Source organism: Natrix helvetica, assembly GCF_964273705.1.
Source record: "Natrix helvetica genome assembly, chromosome: 2".
Classification (NCBI taxonomy): Eukaryota; Metazoa; Chordata; class Lepidosauria; order Squamata; family Natricidae; genus Natrix; species Natrix helvetica.
In genome coordinates, this window is record NC_138552.1 from 59,653,872 (window position 1) to 59,672,971 (window position 19,100).

General features: G+C 34.6%; 1 protein-coding gene across 1 annotated transcript in view; it reads left to right on the plus strand.

The window, feature by feature from the left end:
* Positions 1 to 19,100, plus strand: part of MEGF10 (multiple EGF like domains 10) — a 102,097-nt gene that overhangs the window by 51,937 nt on the left and 31,060 nt on the right. The window contains exons 8-13 of the mRNA XM_081942285.1: positions 479 to 615; positions 2,411 to 2,623; positions 8,440 to 8,614; positions 11,177 to 11,297; positions 12,044 to 12,207; positions 12,919 to 13,021. Of these exons, the coding sequence (XP_081798411.1) occupies positions 479 to 615; positions 2,411 to 2,623; positions 8,440 to 8,614; positions 11,177 to 11,297; positions 12,044 to 12,207; positions 12,919 to 13,021 (913 nt within the window). The remainder of the gene's footprint in view (positions 1 to 478; positions 616 to 2,410; positions 2,624 to 8,439; positions 8,615 to 11,176; positions 11,298 to 12,043; positions 12,208 to 12,918; positions 13,022 to 19,100) is intronic.

Below are 19,100 nucleotides of genomic sequence, written 5' to 3' on the forward strand. Positions count from 1 at the left end.
GTCTTTAGTTTCTGCCGGAAGGAGCGGAAGTCGGTGGTGGTTCTAATGTCGGGGGGGAGGTCATTCCAGAGGGTTGGGCCCATCACAGAGAAGGCCCTACTCCTTGGCGTCGCCCGCTGGCATTGCCTGGCGGACGGCACCAGGAGACGCCCCTCTCTGTGAGAGCTAAGCACCCCATGGGCCAGATCCAGCCCCCGAGTCTTGAGTTTGATACCTAGGAGTTTTAATTCTAAGTTAAATGCAGGGAAAAAAGGGAAATGATTTGTTTGAATCTATTACCGTTATGTAGAATTGAAATCTTGGATTAGCTTTCTTTTACAGCATAAACATTCCAACAAATGAACAATCTAACACTCATGAGAAAACATACAGTATATAGTATTGGAAAACTAAATTATTATTTTTTTGGCATTTTTACATTTCATGCAAACTCATAATGCAGTCCTATGAATAAATGCGAAGTTCTGTTTTCAAACAGGGCACAGTCTGTGGTCAGCCTTGCCCAGAAGGACGTTATGGAAATAATTGTTCCCAAGAATGTCAGTGCCACAATGGAGGGACATGTGATTTAGCTACTGGCCAATGTCATTGCAGTTCAGGGTATACAGGAGAACGGTAAGAAGGCAATTCTTCAGAGCACTCGATCATCATGATTGTGGAAAAGAAGAAAGTTGAATAAATTTCCAATATTATGCAAACTTGATTACTGTTCCAGTCAAAACTAAACAAAAGCGGGTTCAATTTTACTTAAGAAACAAATTGGAATTCAATCACTGTGTATCACTAAGTGATTTTATTTAGCTATGTTTTCATTGATCATATTTTAAAAATATTTGCATTTTTGGGGTCTTTTTTTCTCATTCTGAATAGTTTGGTCATGTCACTTCTATTTATAATATGAAAAAAAAACACTGCCCCATTTCATTTTTAAAAAACATTTATTCCTATTTTATTGTTCATTAATCAGTGACTGGTTTATGTGAGGACATAATTCATGTGAAGAGTCCCATGGTTGCAAACAAAGTTTAAGCACATTTTCTTCTATCAATTCTTTTTTCTGAATATCATCACTTCACTGCCATTTTCCCCAGTTCCTATGGGGCACAATACAACTCTTTCATCCCTGTAGATGTTAGGGGCTTACTGTCTTATTTTTTCCTATATTTAATCTTCTTGGTATGATAACATGAATCATTTTCAGATGGGAAAAGGAGAAAATTTTGTCCCAGAAGTTTTTAAGTGGACTTTATGCTAGCAAATTAATTTTCTATCCTGCTACTTCTTATGTTTATGTGATTTGTGCAGAATAACTTTACACTGAATTTGTTTTAGCTATTGAATTATAAAAACTTTTTGTATTTTCTGAAATCTTGTATAATATGTGTGCTGTTTGAAAGGAATGTGTAGCCAGCTGGCTATAAGCCTGGCCTCTTTTCCTAACCTTCAATTATCTCTACATAACGTATTTTATGTTATAAAGATCAACATCTAATGGCACGCAGATGTCTGGGCTTTTCCTCTTTCAACTTTCACAGGAAATATTATGTTATCTAGTTTGTCCTACTGGGTATGATTTAGAGTTGGACACTTAAGTGAATAAATCCTCACATAATAAATCAAATGGCACTTTGTAGAAAAAGCATTTGCTTAAATATTGTAGCAAAATTCTGTTAAAATATTTGGAAGTATAGTGTAGAAAATTGACAAAGGAAAATGTCCTTCACTAGAGCAATCAGGAACTGCCTACTTTATATGAAATTTTAAAAAACTGTTCTAATATATATTTAGACTATTTTTCTATGTAGCTCAATTCTTGCCTAGCTCAACATTAGCAACAGCAATAGCATCCACTGCACTTTATGTAGAAATGAGATGTTCAGAATTACCTTATTGGTGTCCTTCATAATGGCCTGTCAGGAGGAACACTTTTTGAAAGGAAAACAATAGCAATAGCACTTAGAATTATACAGTGCTTCATAATTCTTTACAGCCCTCTCTAAGCAGTTTACAGAGTTAGGATATTGCCCCTGACAATCTGGCTTTTAATTTTACGGAAGGGTGGAAGACTGAGTCAATCTTGAGCTGGTCAGAATCGAACTGCTGGCAGTCAGCAGAGTTAGACTGCAATATTGCATTCTAACCATGTCTCCTTTTTGTAATATCTCTGTAATATTTCCATTGAGAGGTACATATGATGCTGCTTAAGTCACAAGAGCATAGTTTGCGTGAATTGTTATCCAGAGTACCATAATTAAAAAGGGGATTTGTATTGCATGAAATTGCATCTGTATGCATGGTTGTGTTTGCATCTGTTATATATATAGTGCTATTACCCGAGAAGAATTAAATGTATATTTTAGAATATTTTTATGGAATGCAAATATCTTTTTCTTCCTGGTCTTTTTATCAGATGTCAAGATGAATGTCCAATTGGAACTTTTGGAATACAGTGTGCAGAGATCTGCCAATGCATGAATGGTGGAAAATGCTATCATATTAGCGGAGAATGTCTTTGTGAGCCTGGATATACCGGAGTATACTGTGAAACAAGACAATGTGCTGAAATAGTCTATGGTCTTAAATGCGACAAAAGGTGTCCCTGTCATTTGCCAAATACTTACAGGTACTTTAGATATTTCTGTTATATCTGTGCGGGATCAACTTTGGTTTGCCAATTAGTCTTGGACAAATTTTTCAGTAGGTTTTATAAAAAAATGCTCTTATAATGCCACTCAACCATTGTGACAAATCACTAATGCAGGTGAACTTATATTGCCACAGCAAGAACAATATATCACCATGAATCACTACTGAGAAAGCAGGAAATATAAGAATCTGAGGAAGGATTCATTTTTCCAGATATCCAGATATTGTACTTAAAGCTGTTCAGAAGGATTAAAATCTTTGGATTTTTAAAAAATAAATGCTTAAGAAATCGTGCTTTTTGCTATATGTTTCTTGCAGGAAAAATATATAGTATTAAGAATGTAGGTTTCATGACCTACTAATAAAAACAAAGTCACAGTTTATTTACTTCTCCTGACAAAGCTTTGGAAGCTATTACAGGTTGTCCTTGACCTACGACCACAATTGAGCCCAACACAGTTGCGTCCATTGCTAAGCAAGACTTTTGTTTAAGTGAGTTTTGCCCCTTTCTTGCCACAGTTGTTGAGTCACTGAAGTTGTTAAGCTAGTAACATGATTGCTAAGTGAATCTGACTTCTTCACTGACGTTAGAAGGTTGCAAAAGGTGATCATATAACTCCAGGACACTCCAACTGTAACAAATACACGATTGTTACCAAATGTCTGAATTTTTAAAAAATGTTTTATTGGTTTATCGAAATATAAAATACAAGGAAAAATTCAAAAAAGTAATAGAAAACTAGGAGGAGGGGGAGGGGAAAATATGGTGTAAAGAAGGAAAAGGAAAGAAAAAGGAATCGACTTCGACTCCCTTCAGCATGGTAGAAGTTAACAACATTACAACTGCAACTTTTTACTTTTACACAACAGTATGTACAGGCCATTTCTATAACAATAAACCTATTTAATTAGCAAAAACTAAAGTTTTATTTTTTTCCATTGCAAGCACAAAATTCGGAAGCAATTTCAGAATAGAAACAAGGTTAGATATTTTCTCTTCGTTGGCTAAAAGATCAATTTGTCCGTCTCTACTTCTCTTTGCTGTGGGGAATAATATATATTTCTGTTAACTCATTATTCATATTAAGAGAATCCTCTATCTTATTTTAACTTTTTTTAACCCTAAAGGGAGAAAACACTTTTTCTAGTTTTGATATTTTACTCTTTATTAAAAAATACACATATAAAGGCAGGGGGGGGGGGGGAACCCTTCGTTTTAAACCAGAACCCAAAATACAACTACTTTTGAGCTTTCATTCAATAATATACAGTATATGTATGTCACACCAAATGTCTAAATTTTGATCACATGACCATAGGGATGCTGCAATGATCAAAAAGTGTTACTTTTTTCAGTGCTGTTGTAACTTCAAATGGTCCCTAAGCAAATGGTTGTACCTTGAGGACTATGTGTAATCAAATTAGTACAATGGAAGAAATTAGATAAATAGATACACTAGGCCACAATTGGAAATAAATGGAGCAGTTTGATCTTTTATCTTCCAACTGAGAGGAAGCTAGGTCTAGTTCAGAAAAATCAAGGAGCTACTGTCTGAGATGAAGCCATCATATAACATGTGTTGTATAGCTGTTTTGATTGGATGGATCTTTAATGGTCCATTTAGCAGAGAAACTTCTAAAGAAATGCTTCCTTCATTCTGTAACATCATTGTTCATGAGAAATATATACTTAAAAATTCTAATTGCTTGTTATGTTTAGTACTAGAATTGGAAGCCAGCAACTTTTCCATTAACTTGTCTATTCAGTGGCGTGTTCACTCTTTTTCCATTCTTGTCCTTCAACAACATTGTTAAATTAGTAGGACCTGGGCTGGAATGTTTATCAAATGTCCTGCAATTAATGTAGACATTAACTTAGAAAATAACTAAATTTGTAGTAGACATTTTAAATTGACAAGAATGTATGGCACAACATTATATAGCATTTCTGATATTTCAAGGATTAAGTTGATTCATGTTCATGTTCAACACAGCTGTTCATTTATACCACTGAAGGGGAAGTCAAACTAAAAAAATAGAAGCACTTATTTTAGAAAGTGTTTTTTAAACATTTCTTCCTTTCTGTAACAAATTGAAACGATTTAGCAGTAATATGAGTATAGCAGCATTGTATTGTTATTTTAGAATACAGAAGTGAACTTTAATTGATATTACAAACATTTAGCTTTTAGTGTAAGTGGAAAAATTGTATGTGCTTATATGTTTGTATGTGCGTGAGAGAACAAACAGCAAAAATGTCAGAGTAAATGACAGAAATTAATACTGCAGATATATTAAAGTTAAAGTTATGATATTCAAATTCTGATTGTTATAATCAAGGAGGCTTTTCTTATGCATATCAACAAACACACTAATATTAGGCCTAGGATGTGAAAATCTTCCAAAAATATGATCAGCATGAATGTATTGTGGCTATACCTGGAGAAATGTAAACACTAATGCCCTGACAGTCTGTGCATTTCACATTTCTCTATCAATAATTGCTGATTAAACATAGATTCACTTTCATTTTCACGTAATCTAATTTCCCAAGATTTATTCTAAAAAGAGTTATGTATTTATATCATTCTTCAAACTCTATGAAACCTAAGCACTGCCAGTTAAAGTAACTACCCCAAAAGTATTCAAGTAATTTAATTTCCTATATTTAATCATGGATTATGATGTATAATTTTGAACTCAATCAGTGTATGTGTGCACCACATATTTATCGTATACCAGGAGAAGAGGTATACAAATATTTATGAGATTTGGCCTCAGTTCAATTGTATGTGGATTCCATTGCTCTCTCTCTCCCTCTGTCTCACACACACAACATGAAGAAAAAATGAGGTAGAAAACAGTATTCTAAAATGATTACATTTTCTGTTTCTTTATTGGTTTTATGTTACGATGTTGCCCATGGTTACCAGAGTTAAAATAGCTTCCTGAAGTACAATAATTCATTATTATTTATTTCCAAAGTACTGTCAGGTGTTACCATATAACGTCTCATTAATCTAAAATAACACAGATGTTTTCCTTATTTTTAAAGCCAAAATAAAAAAATGACTAAGAATGAAAAGCATGATTCTGAAGCCCATGTGAGCCACTCATAAAAGCACTTCCAAGCATCGTCTGCTTTTTTATTCAGAGAGAGAAGATAAAGGGTGACTGAATCAAGCTCCTTAGGAGCCAATTCCCTGTTAAAAGCACCTTTAAGTGCTGGCTCCAGGGAAGAGTCCTTCCAAGCTCTTCTGCCTGGGAGCAACGTAACATTTACCCAAGTGACACATAGGTTTTACTCCTGGGTCAGTGACATCATCTCTTATGTTGAAGTGGTGCTTGGGAAATATCTGGCCTTGACCCAGTTGAATTCTTCTGGGTTAGAACATGACTAAAAAGAGATGGGTGGCAAAATCCTATTCTATTAGTGAAGTATTATTGTGCCAACTAGTAGTTAGAATTTGCTTAAATTTCTGACTGGAACCTAAAATACACTTTGTCAACATGTACTAATTATTAGAGCTATAACCTCTCTACAAAATATGAACGAGAGCAACATTTCCCAACTGAGATTAGATGAAGATTTGGGAGTCAGATTGCTTCATTGGGTTTGCATAATGTGTATCTAATATGCCACAAGGCCACTACGACAGTTAAGACAAATGCATTTTAAATAATAACAACAGTAATAAATTACAATTTGCCCTTTTCTTCTAGAACATTTAATACATAGACCAATAAGAAAACCATGCCCTTTTGATTTTTCATATATATTTGTTTGAAAATATGTTTTACACACGAACAGATGTGTTTCTTTCATAAGAAAAGTGATATCTTAGGGATAGATTGACTGCAGTTCAATAATAGGGATAAAGAACAGCTCACTGTAAGGAATTACACTGGCAAAATGAGTAAGGGGCATTGAAAAGAGGCATTAAAAAAAAACACAGAAAAGACACTCTTCTGTCATCGTTCATTTAATATGTCTTGACTTGAGTACATTTCCCCCCTTTCAAAATGCCTTAGGGAATATTACTTCAATCACTGATCAGTCATCTTTAAACAGGCTGCCTATTGTAAATATAATTGATCTGGATATTAAGGCTTCCCTTTGGTGAGAGTTAAGCTAAGTGCTTTTCCTGCCAGAGGACCACAGAACTGTCCTTGTGTTTACTGTCTTGGCACATATATTTTAGCACAGCTGATAGTTCCATTTGTTGCAAAATAACAGCTGTGTGGTTGCGCCTTGAATAAAACTGCTGTTTTCAGGTAGGAACAGATGGCCTGACACCAGGTATGGAAGCTAAAATATCAACATTCTTGAAGGCTGTAAGACTGCCCTTGACCTTTCCCCTGTAAAGCAATTTGGCACAGCTTCTAAGTAAAAATATACACAACTTGCATACTAAATACCTACTGGAATTTAGATGAAAGCTCATAGGTTCATGCAAGGTCAAATTATGTATCTGTTAATTAGAATTTGGTTTAGATTTTATGGAAAATGAATAAATTCTGGGGAATAGTTACAAGGTTGCAGGTAGCATAAAAGGGGTGATTAAATCTTGTTTTTTGCAGTCTTGACAAGAATACATTCCTTGAAGCTACTATTTTTCTTAAGAAATCTACTGGATGCTATAGTCAATAAAGGATTGGCCCAGGCTGAGGAAACCTTGTTTGAAATCCATCCTTAACTTTGAAAGTGTCCTGAGAAACTTCAGGCTACTCACATTCCTCAGTCTAATCTACTTCATGGATTTTTGAGGGGAAAACGTGGACAAGGGAGTTCTATAATTGTTGTTTCAAAGAAAGGTGGGATAGAAATACATACATGGATTTAACTTAAATACTGATTTTCCTGAGTATTGAGGAAAGATGACTCATGAAGATAATCTAATAATAATCTAATAATAATCTAATATTTCAATAGAGGTTCATTTTTATTATTATTTTAAAAAATCAGAATTCAAAAGTATGTTCCTAATCTTCATGGTAGCCTATTTTGTTTATTTCTACAGTTCCAAGGTAATGAAATATTGAATCAATGAGTTTACATTTGATGTTATAGGCTATAACTAGTCCTTGATTTACAATAGTTCAGTTAGTGACAATTGAAAGTTACAATGGCACTGAAAAAAGTGAATTATGACCATTTTTCACACTTACAATTGTTGCAGCATCCCCATGGTGACATGATCAAAATTCAGATCTTTGGCAACTGGTTCATATTTATGACGGTTGCAATGTCCCGGGGTCATGTGATCAGCTTTTGAAACCTTCTGACAGGCAAAGTCAATGTGGAAGCCATTCACCTAACAATCATATTACTGACTTAACAAATGCAATGATTCACTTAACAACTATGGCAGGAAAATGGGGTAAATTCACTTAACTGTTCCACTTAGCAACATAAATGTTTGGTTCAATTGTCATCATAAATTGAGGATTACCTGTACATATGTGGCTAATACCTGTCTTATTTCATCTGAAAACTTAATTATAAATACATTTATAATTATATCGAAGTGGTAGATTTTCTCAGCACTGATTTTGTTTTAAATCATAAAATATGTAGATGATATTATTAGTAGCACAGTATTAATGCTGCAGTAAATTAATATTAGACCACATGGTCCTCTAATTCCACCCACTCCCTGTGCCCAAGTGAGGGCATTTTTCTAAATAACTTCTTTGTGTGAAATCCTTTGTATAATGTGTCCATTTTTCTTCATTGGGCTCTTGGTATCATATTCTCTCCAAATGCTTTATCTATCCATTCGTTTTTGGCAGCTGCCACCCAACGTCTGGAGAATGCTTTTGCAAGCCTGGCTGGTCTGGTCTCTCTTGCAACGAAAGCTGTTCCCCAGGATTCTTTGGTGACTCTTGTCAACAAATCTGCAGTTGCCGAAATGGTGCTGACTGTGACAGTGTGACTGGAAAATGCATGTGTGCTCCAGGATTTAAGGTAAATGGTTCTGATTGTTATTTCATTGGTTGTCTGCCTTTGAAGATAGAAGCAACTTCCATAGTACCTCTTGGGATTATAACATTCCATCAGAAGAGGTGCTTCAAAATACATAGGGATGCAGATAAGACAACTTTGTTTCAAAAAAGGGAATATATGGAGCTGAGTTGAACTGTGGAATTCTTTTTCCCCCCATAAAGTTTTTTTTATTTTTCATTTTCATAACATATAATCACATGTATACTATTACACAGCCAACATCGTATCGTATTATTAAATGTTTACATCAATTCATCTTACCATCAACTCCCCAGAAGAAAAAGGAAAAAAAAGCAGTTATTGGTTCTTCTGCTCTCCATACACTATATTTGTGTGTTCACTTTCTTCTCCCTCGCTCATCCCCCTCTCTACCTCCTTTCTTCTCTCTGTCCTCCTTCCCTTCTCTCCTTCCCCTTCCTCTCTCCTACTCCTCTCTCCTCTTTCCACTCCTCATTTCTCTCCTCCTTCCTCTTCCCCCCTCGTACCCTCTCTCCTATCCCTCTCTCCTTCTCTTACATCTATCCTTTTCTTCCCACTCTTCATCTCAATTGCTTGGTGTATTTCAGCTTCTGAGCAAGCTCCATTTTATGTTGATGGTATTTATAGTTCCTTTTCAATATACATATTTAATTTTAAACATGTATTCTCTTCTTTTTAAAAAAAAGAAAAATAGAACAAAAAAGTATACATATATGGTCATTGTACTTTAACACCACCATCCCCAGCCTAATTTTGGTCGAGATGTAGATCTGGTTACAATTCCCAGCTATTCTCATCTTTATCTTTATATAATTATATATCCTTACGTGCCCCCAATTTGTGATTCTGCCTTTAAATCTCAATAGTTTCCCATTATAAGTGTATTTCATATTCCCTCTCCAATTTTTCCATGTCTTGAATTAGATTACCTTTAGTTGTCTATGAAAGGCAAACCTCGCTGTTCAATATTCATTTCAATTCCCTTGATCCATTGTATAGAATAACAAACGGTAAACATCTCGCTTTATTTCATTATCTTAAAAGTTCTATGTATATCCATGTTTCATATATTTTAACCCATGCTTAGTTGTCCTTCTGTTGTCATTTCCAGTCAATTTGCCATGTATCATGTATAAAAGTGAATGGCAGACCTCTGCTTTACAACCTCCCATTGTCAGTTTCATATTTATCAACATTCCATATATTTTGGGCTTTGTTTAGTTATCTTTCCATTATTATATTCCACCATTAGCAACTCCATTTTATTGTCATGTTTTTCACAACCTCCCCACATCAATACCAATATCATATTTATCCATATTCCATATATTTCAACCTTTGCTTAATTATCTTTCCATTATTACATTCAATCAAGTAGCAACTCCATTTCACTGTCATATTTAGAAATAAAACCCTTATCTTAGTTTTATATTCTCCCACATAAACATTTCTGGTTGTCTGATTTTTTCCTAGTAAGTCTTTTGTCCCACTTCTCTGTTCCTGCCCTCTTCCTTCTCTTTGCTTTGGCACATCCACTCTCCACAACTTTCCCCAAGTCACCACCAAAAGGATGTTTTTTATTTCTCTTTGTTTGGGCAAAACCTCTCCCTTATGCCACTAACAGCCTCAATCTCTTTTGTCTGCCTTTTATTTCCCTCTGTTATCCTTCATTATCTTGCCCCCCTTCTTCTTTGAATTCTTCTTTAGGTATCTGCTTCTCTGGGTTCAGAATTCTATTTAGGCTTGATTTTAATGATTTATGCATAGTTTTTTTTTTATAATTTCACGTAGTTCTTCAAATTCCCAGCTTTCCATGATGTCCAGTTCCAAAGTTAGAATTAGCTGTATAGTTATTTCAAAGTTCTGGTCCATCTTAAGTTTGTCCATTCCACTGCTGTAGGGGAGAATGATGGGAGCCATCTTGGTCTTTTGTTCTTCCTTAATATTCCAATAACTGCGGAATTCTTGATGTTCTCTGAGCCTTGATGGTGGTTTCTTGCACCTAAGAGCCGAGGTGGCACAGAGGTTAGAGTGCAGTCCTTCAGGCTACTTCAGCTGACTGCTAGCTGCAGTTCAGCAGTTCAAATCTCACCGGCTCAAGGTTGACTCATCCTTCCATCCTTTCAAGGTGTGTAAATTTATTACTTTATTTAAGAGCCACACTACTGCAGTGGTTAGAGTACAGTACTGCAAGCCACTTCTGCTGATCACTGGCTGCCAGCAGTTTGGCATATCGAATCTCACCAGGCTCAAGGTTGACTCAACCTTCCATCCTTCCGAGGTGGGTAAAATGAGGACCCAGATTGTTGGGAGCAATATGCTGACTCTGGAAACTGCTTAGAGAGGGCTGTAAAAGCACTATGAAGCAGTATATAAGTCTAAGTGCTATTGCTATTTCAACTAAATACCATCATCATGCAGATGTTTCATTACCCAACTAGGTAACATCATCACACTGATAAGGTTATCTTTTTATTTTACGATCTAATTAAATCATTTTCTTTAACATTGCATTTTTCTTACCTTTTGTCAAATGTCTTCTAGGGTTCTGATTGTTCTATTCCTTGTCCTGTTGGAACATATGGAATAAACTGTTCATCTATATGTAACTGCAAAAATAAGGCTCTTTGTTCCCCAGTGGATGGTTCTTGTGTCTGCAAAGCTGGTAAGTAATCTAATTTACATTTTTGTACTATGAAATTCATACTAAACATTTTAAATATTAAATACTTTTAAAAGAATGACGATCATAAACCACACCATGCTGCTACTTCCAGCACTCTCAGAATTAACTTTCACACTTTAATTCTATTCACTGCACTGCAGGTTCCTTCCTCTTGATCATTCCAAAACGTTTTTTAAAAAAAATGTCTGTCAAGATCCCAGTGTCTTTCCCCTGACTTTTAATCATATTTATTCCTCATTTTTTTTGCTACTTATTTTGCAATTAACTCTCTCTTGATATAGTTGATAGTATTTGCATCATCCTGGCATATATTTTTCTTGTGCATAGCAGTTAATCTATTTCCTTTCTTCCTTTTGCATTTTTCTTTTTGTTGCCTCAAATTGCTTGGTGACATTTGTAGATCTAAAGACTTTGTATCAATAACTACATGTTGTGAAGTCAGTTGCAACTTACGTAGTGAATTGCAGCTCAAAGAAATCTTATGTCTTTTAATAACAATGGCTAGATGGAAAAGATGGTGTTTGACTCCTGTTTTCTTTTTTGGGTTTTTTGCTGCCATAGACTAACACAGCCATCCTCCTATAATCCTAGCAAGTGAATGATATATGTAAAAACAGCTTCCTATTCAAAACCTGAAAAGGTGCTTATCAACTCTCAGTTGTTCTTGTGAAGTAAGATCTTAGAACTCTATACTAAAAAGAGGCATCTTCTTTTTACTGTGTCAGGTTGGCATGGAGTGGACTGCTCTATAAATTGTCCTAGTGGGACATGGGGTCTTGGCTGCAATTTAACATGTCAGTGCCTTAATGGAGGAGCATGTAATATTCTGGATGGAACCTGCACATGTGCTCCAGGTTGGAAAGGAGAAAAATGTGAATACCCCTGTCAGGTAATAAAGCAGACTCCAGTGAAAGCTTGATTTGGAGATTGCAATAATATAATGTCTTTATAAATGTATTGGATATTGCAATATTATATGTTGTATTTTTAAATAAAACATGTCTATATCATCAGAGGTACTGTAGTATGAAAAATAATAGTTAATAACAATAGCACTTATATACTGCTTCATAGTGCTTTACAGCCCACTCGAAGCGGTTTATAGATTCAACATATTGCCCCCAACAATCTGGGTCCTCATTTTATCTAGCTCGGAAGGATGGAAGACTGAGTCAACCTTGAGCCAGTGAGATTTGAACTGCTGACCTATAGCTACGGTAGCAGTCAGCCGAAGTAGCCTGCAGTACTGCACTCTAACCACTGTGCCACCTCAGCTCTAATCCATATAATCCATTAACTATGGCACAAGGATGTCATCCCATCCCTTTTATAGGACACGTCTTAGTCCATCATCATATTGACATTTTGAATTTGTTCTTTGATGTTCCAGTTTGAAGCAATTTTTCCACGTCTTCCTACGCTCACCTTGAAGTATAAATAATGTAGAACACCTCATTCATGAGCTTGGGAATAAATTAATGATGGAAGAAAGAAATATGTTTCATTCACAAATCGAATCTCTTATTAGGTCAATAATATAAGGCTGGCATTTTAACTGCACTAAAATAAATTGAATATAATTTCATTTTCTTCCTGGCAGGATGGCATGTATGGCCTGGACTGTTCAGAGCGCTGTGATTGTAGTCATGCAGATGGATGTCACCCAGTAACAGGTTATTGTCGTTGCCTCCCAGGATGGTCAGGTAAATTTGAAATGGTTGTAACAATAGGACAGTAGTGCCATCCAAATTTTGATTTAGCTTAGCCACCCTTGGGTAAATTAATAGCATTTTGATCAATATATGAAAGTTTTAGGATAGAGTCTATTTTAATCACAATGAGTCCAAATATATGTGGTGCAACTCAGATTAATTGCACAAACCTTTCTCAGAAACTAGACATAGAGTAATTCTCTGGAATGGAATAATTTTATCTAAATAACTGTAGGCCTTTAACCTTTCATGACAGAATCCCATTGATTGATTGTGTGCCACCAAGTTGCTTTCAACTCCTAGCTTTCAAAATCTAAATTTTCTCCATAACGTAACTCATACACAATACTTATTTTCTTTGCAAAAATGTAATATTTAAAAGACATATACAAAGTGCTGTAAATTACTTCCTATGTTTCTGAATAGAATACACATGAGCATATATATTAATAGACTACTGCATACTGCAGTGGCTGGAGTTTTGAAATTTCATTGCTTCCATTCTTGTAAGAATCCAAAATATTAAAAAATATACTGGTAGAGTATTGTCAGAAGATTGTCAATCATCCAAGCAGCACTATCTAAAAATTGAGTCATGGCAACTGAACTTGTTTTTTTCTGGTTTGAGACATTTTGTTGCCCAACATCACAAACCAACAAAAAATAAGTCAGTTGCCATGACTCAACTTTTAGACAGTGGTACCTGGATGATTGACAATCTTCATCAGCATATTTTCATGCCCTTTGGGGAAGAAACCGGAAGTTGGTGTGGCAATATCCCTAAGAATTTTAGGGGCTGGCACCTTCTAACAACTGTCTGCCAGTCTGACAGACAGACTGTCTGTCTGTCAGATTCCCCTAACCAACTTGTTCAGACTGCAAAATAGTTTGGATGGGCAGTAAAACATGGGATGTTAAACCAACAAAAAATACATGCAGTTGCCATGACTCAACTTTCAGATAATTCTACCTGGATGACTGAGAATCTTCATGGACAGGCAAAGGTATTGTTTGTGTTCCAAGGATATCCATCTTAGTACAACTGGAAACCCTAATAAAAATGTCATTGCATTCTCCAGTCTCCAGCCTCTGTTATATTGTATTCTGGGGATTATGCCTCTGGTACTGTCAAACTAGAAAGGTATGGCAATTTGATCAGAAAGAAAACTCAGATTAATCAGCCAGTCTCTAAAAAAAAAAGCATAATAGTCTCATATGGTCAAATGTTATATTATAGCTATTGTAATAGGGTTGCTTCCAAATTGTGATTCTTAGATCTATCCTAAAGTTGTTTACTCTAGACTTTTAAGTATACCATGTTACTAAAACTGCACCACTCTATTTTTATTAACAAGTATTTTAAAATATATTTCTATCACCATCTTCACAGCAAAAATTACTAGAGTTACATATATTGATTTAATTGTGTGGTTAGAATATTTAACAAGATACAAAAAAAATGGCTCATACATTCAACTTTATCACAACTACAACTCTGATGCTAGCAGAAAAAAATATTAGTATTACATCTACAAAGTTAACCTTGGCAACTCTTCTGTAATCTGACAGTACCCTATAGAGCTGTTTCTGAAAATATGCTTTCCATTTACTGGCTCTCTTAATTAATGCAAATGTGACATTTCATTATTTTGTTCACATGAATAGATGTTTTTTTTTCTTTCTCTTTCCTAATTTAACAAAAACCTCTTATGTCCTCTGCCATTTGTGGTATCAATCTTCTAAGCTTAATCAGCTTTGTATGGACTAGTCCTAGCAACTCCTTGCTTGTAAGATCTCTCATATAATCCTGATGCCCTCTTTCTGCTTCTTTATTCTGCTTGTCTTTAATTGTCAGCAGTGTTATCCATATTTTTGTTTAAAAAGTTTCATAGTCCATAAATTCTTTACTTTTTTCTTCTTCTTCTATATCTTGCCCTTTGAAATAGATTTCCTCTCCATTTATTTCTTCTTTCAGTATTCCATTCTTTGCATTTTCAAAAACAAACCAACCACCATGGATGTCAGCAAGTTTAATCACTTTATATTCATTTTCCACTTCAATTCTTTGAATTTTAATCCCCTCATTGTGCATTTGGTAAACATCATCAAATTTTCCATCAGGTTTTTCTGTAAGCTGTTCCAAAAATTCCAATTTTTGTTCAATTCTCTCATATGTATTTGTTAGTCTTACTAATTCTGAAAATATTGTCTGCAAACTTACAATCTCTCTATTTTCCTGATACTCCGCCATCTTAAACAAAAGTGCTCTCGCTTGGAAGGTTTTTTTTAAAGTTAAAACATGGATTCACAAAAGCCGTTTTTTCCCCTCTTCTCTGGTTGAAAACACGCTTCAAAGGGACATTTAGCTTACTCCTATCGCTCTGTAACGAGCTGTCAAAACAAACCGTGAAGAAAGGGAAAAGTTCCGCTTGAGTACACAAAGCTCCAATCAACAAACCCACCCAGCATGTAGCACTTTTAAAATATTTCTTTTTTTATATTTGTTTTATATTTCAAATTAGAAAAAGAGGTCGTCTTTAAATGAATTAAAAAAAATATTCACAGCAATGCAAGAGGAGAGCTTTGATCTATAAATCACAGAGAGTCACAGAAAAAAAAGGGTAGAAAAAGAAGACTTAATCCGTCCATTTTAAAAAGGTTGTTACGATTCCATCCATGAAGATAGCATGTAAAAAAATGGGATAGCCACTGTCCAGAACCGTTGCAAATTTAATTTCATCGCTTGATTCTTCTATTCTTCAGCCCCGCCCTCCTTCTAAAAATCACACAAGATCACAAATTTGAGATACAGCTATTTTAAAGCGCATCTTCATCTTTCATAGCTCACATTCACACATGCCAGAATAAGTGTTATGTTTGACTATAGTGCTATTTGTCTTTGGGCAAGAGTGATTTTGAAACACCCAGTACCAGCAAAGTTATCTTGTTTGTATCATGTTATATATCTAGATATTACTGAGATGATTCTTTATTTTTTTCAATATTTCAGTCCAAGTAGACTGTATTTATTTACTTAGAACATATACTGTACTTAAGAAATAAAATAAAGACACTCTAAAACCAACTGTTCCCAACTACAGATAGCAGACCATAAAATGTATAAAGATGTCTTAATAGGATATTTTGCACTTATTACAGTACAATCTGATAATACAGTAGCATGCCAAAATGTAAGGATTTGTAATATTTGTTATCCATGACTGCTATATTTCAGATTTTATTCAGTGTCTATCACTAAGCAAAATGACTTTGATTCCATTTTCTCAGGATCATGAGAAATTTAGATCAATCCTTTGGATTACAAACTTCTTTAAATTTGGAATGCAGTTCTAAGATTTGAAAAAATAACAATTGTATTACAATTGACATTGTGAATTCTTGTTCCTTTTTAATTAGAAATATTTGAACCAAACTAATTTTTACCAGACACTTAAATTAACAAAATTTAAAATGCATTCCTCACTAGACTTTTAATCCATTCTTGCCAACTATACTTCAGTAAACAGGACGATGAAAGCATTCTTACAATTGTCAGATGCAATCTTCATTAACATGTTAAGTTATACTACCTACAAACTTACCCTTGTTCAAACATAGATGTCTTTCTTTTCATCCATTTTTTTCTTGGACACTAACATTGTTAGCATTTCTTTCAATTCTGATATTCAAGATATTATTACCATTTCCTTATAAATCTGTGAAATACTCCTTCCCAACCTTTTGTCTCCAGTTTAATCCTAACCTATTCCCTTGTGTTTTCTTTCAATTCCGTTTATTTTGCTGAAGACTATCTATTTAGTCTTCTTTATCCATTCCCCAAATTTAAACCAAAACCATTCTTTTTCTTGTTTCTTTTATTTTTAAGTGTTTCTTTGCAAATATTTATCTGTATACTATAACTTTTACTTAATTTAATTCCAGTAATCATTCTCTTTTATGTACTATTGCTCATCCATAGCCTCTTTCACCTCATCATTCACTCAACCTAGAAATATTTTTTTCATACTTCACAGTAATTACAGTCATTACTGTAACTTCACTCATTGATATATTTCACACCAGAAAAGCTTCCACATCTTCTTTCTGTATGTTTTTAATTAGTACTATTAGGAAATTTCTCTATCTTCTAATGTCTTTGCAAACTTTGACTCCTGTTCTACTTTCATTCTGCTTTCTTTTGTCTTGCCTTTTATTTCATGTTCACTTCCAAATATCCTCTCTTGACACTATCAAAATATGACCAGTTTCTCACATATAAACGATATAAATGAAACAAACTGACATTTTACTAAGAAGATACTCACTGAACAGCATGCTCATTTACTCTTGGGTCTTCTCAAGGCCCGATCATTTTTTCAGCTCACTCTCTTCTTGTTCCCATCAATCTGTTCCTATCATTTAGCAGAATCATTTTCCCTCAAATAATATTCATTCAGAATGTTGGACAATTTCACCAAAGCTCATCTCTGGCATATTATCATTAATCAACAGGGTACATACAATTATAATGAGCTATGTATTCTTAACTTTCATATGCATGTGAAACAATATTGAGCAACACAGTTTCATATTTTCTGTTATGTATTATTTGTCTCTATTCATGATTTAATCTGCACCTTTACTTCTCTGCATGTATTCCTCAATTCCACTGCACAATATCAGCTTACAATATCCTTTGCCTTTTTCTTAGTTTCACAGACACACAACAGTTATTTTTTATTTTATTTCGTTAATGAATTTGTACTCTTTATTATTATTATTTTTTAAATAAAATTTTTATTTTCAAGCAAACACAAACACACAACACATATAACATAAAAGCCTCTTCAACTACATACAGTGTGTCGATTGGTTACGAGGTCTTTCTGCGTCCTTTCCATAGTCATCACTTGAGCTTTATCAAAATTCACATATTGTCAATCAAGATATCTTTATTTTATTTATTATTTATTATTCACACTTATAGACCGCCCCCTCTCCCGAAGAGGACTCGGGGCGGTGTACAGTCACTAAAATACGTTGTAAAATACATACATAAACAGTTAAATAATTAAATACGTAGGTGAAGGAGGTTGTGAGACTGTAATAGAATAATAAATATAATACGTTAAAAGCCTATTAAAACCCCAAACCCAATTAAAGTAAATGAATCCCGGGAGGTAAAACTAAGAAAGTGCCAGGCCAGCTGATTGAAATAGGTGAGTCTTTAACTTTTGCCGGAAGGAACGGAGGTCGGTGGTAGTTCGAATGTCTGGGGGGAGGTCATTCCAGAGGGTTGGGCCCATCACAGAGAAGGATCTACTCCTAGGTGTCGCCCGCTGGCATTGCCTAGCAGACGGCACCAGGAGGAGCCCCTCCCTGTGTGAGCGGATAGGTCGCAGGGACGTGTGTGGTAGGATGCGATCCTGCAGATAACTAGGTCCTCTGCCATGGAGCGCTTTAAAGATGGTGATCAATACCTTGAAACGCACCCGAAAGGCCACAGGTAGCCAGTGCAGCTCGCGCAGGAGAGGTGTTACGTGGGAGTAACGGGTACTTTGTATACATTGTTATTATACTTCCTTTGTTTGATTATCACTATTGTTTCTCAATTTTAGACAAGTTATTCTAAATATATAACCATTAATATTATAATGATTCATTATATCAACTTCAATATATCCAATAATAAAGGGTTTTTTATCCTATTCTAAGTCATTCTATTATTTTAGCATTGATAACATTCCCTAATAATTTTCAATTCCATGTTTTTCCCCATTATTAGTGTCATCAATCTAATATCCATATATTCAAATTATTATAATTTTTAAACATCCATTAAGCCTAGCTATTATTACATCCTTTCAACATAAGGCATATTAAATTTGAAGTAAATTTGTATTATGGCATTTCATTACATCATCCTGAAATCATCCATATTACATCTTTATATTCTATTCTATATAGAATTGTTTATCTTTTATAAAAAAGGATTTTCAACATCATCTCCATAAATCTCACTTACAGTATGTATAAAATTTCATATTATCAATCTAGTATATATAAATGT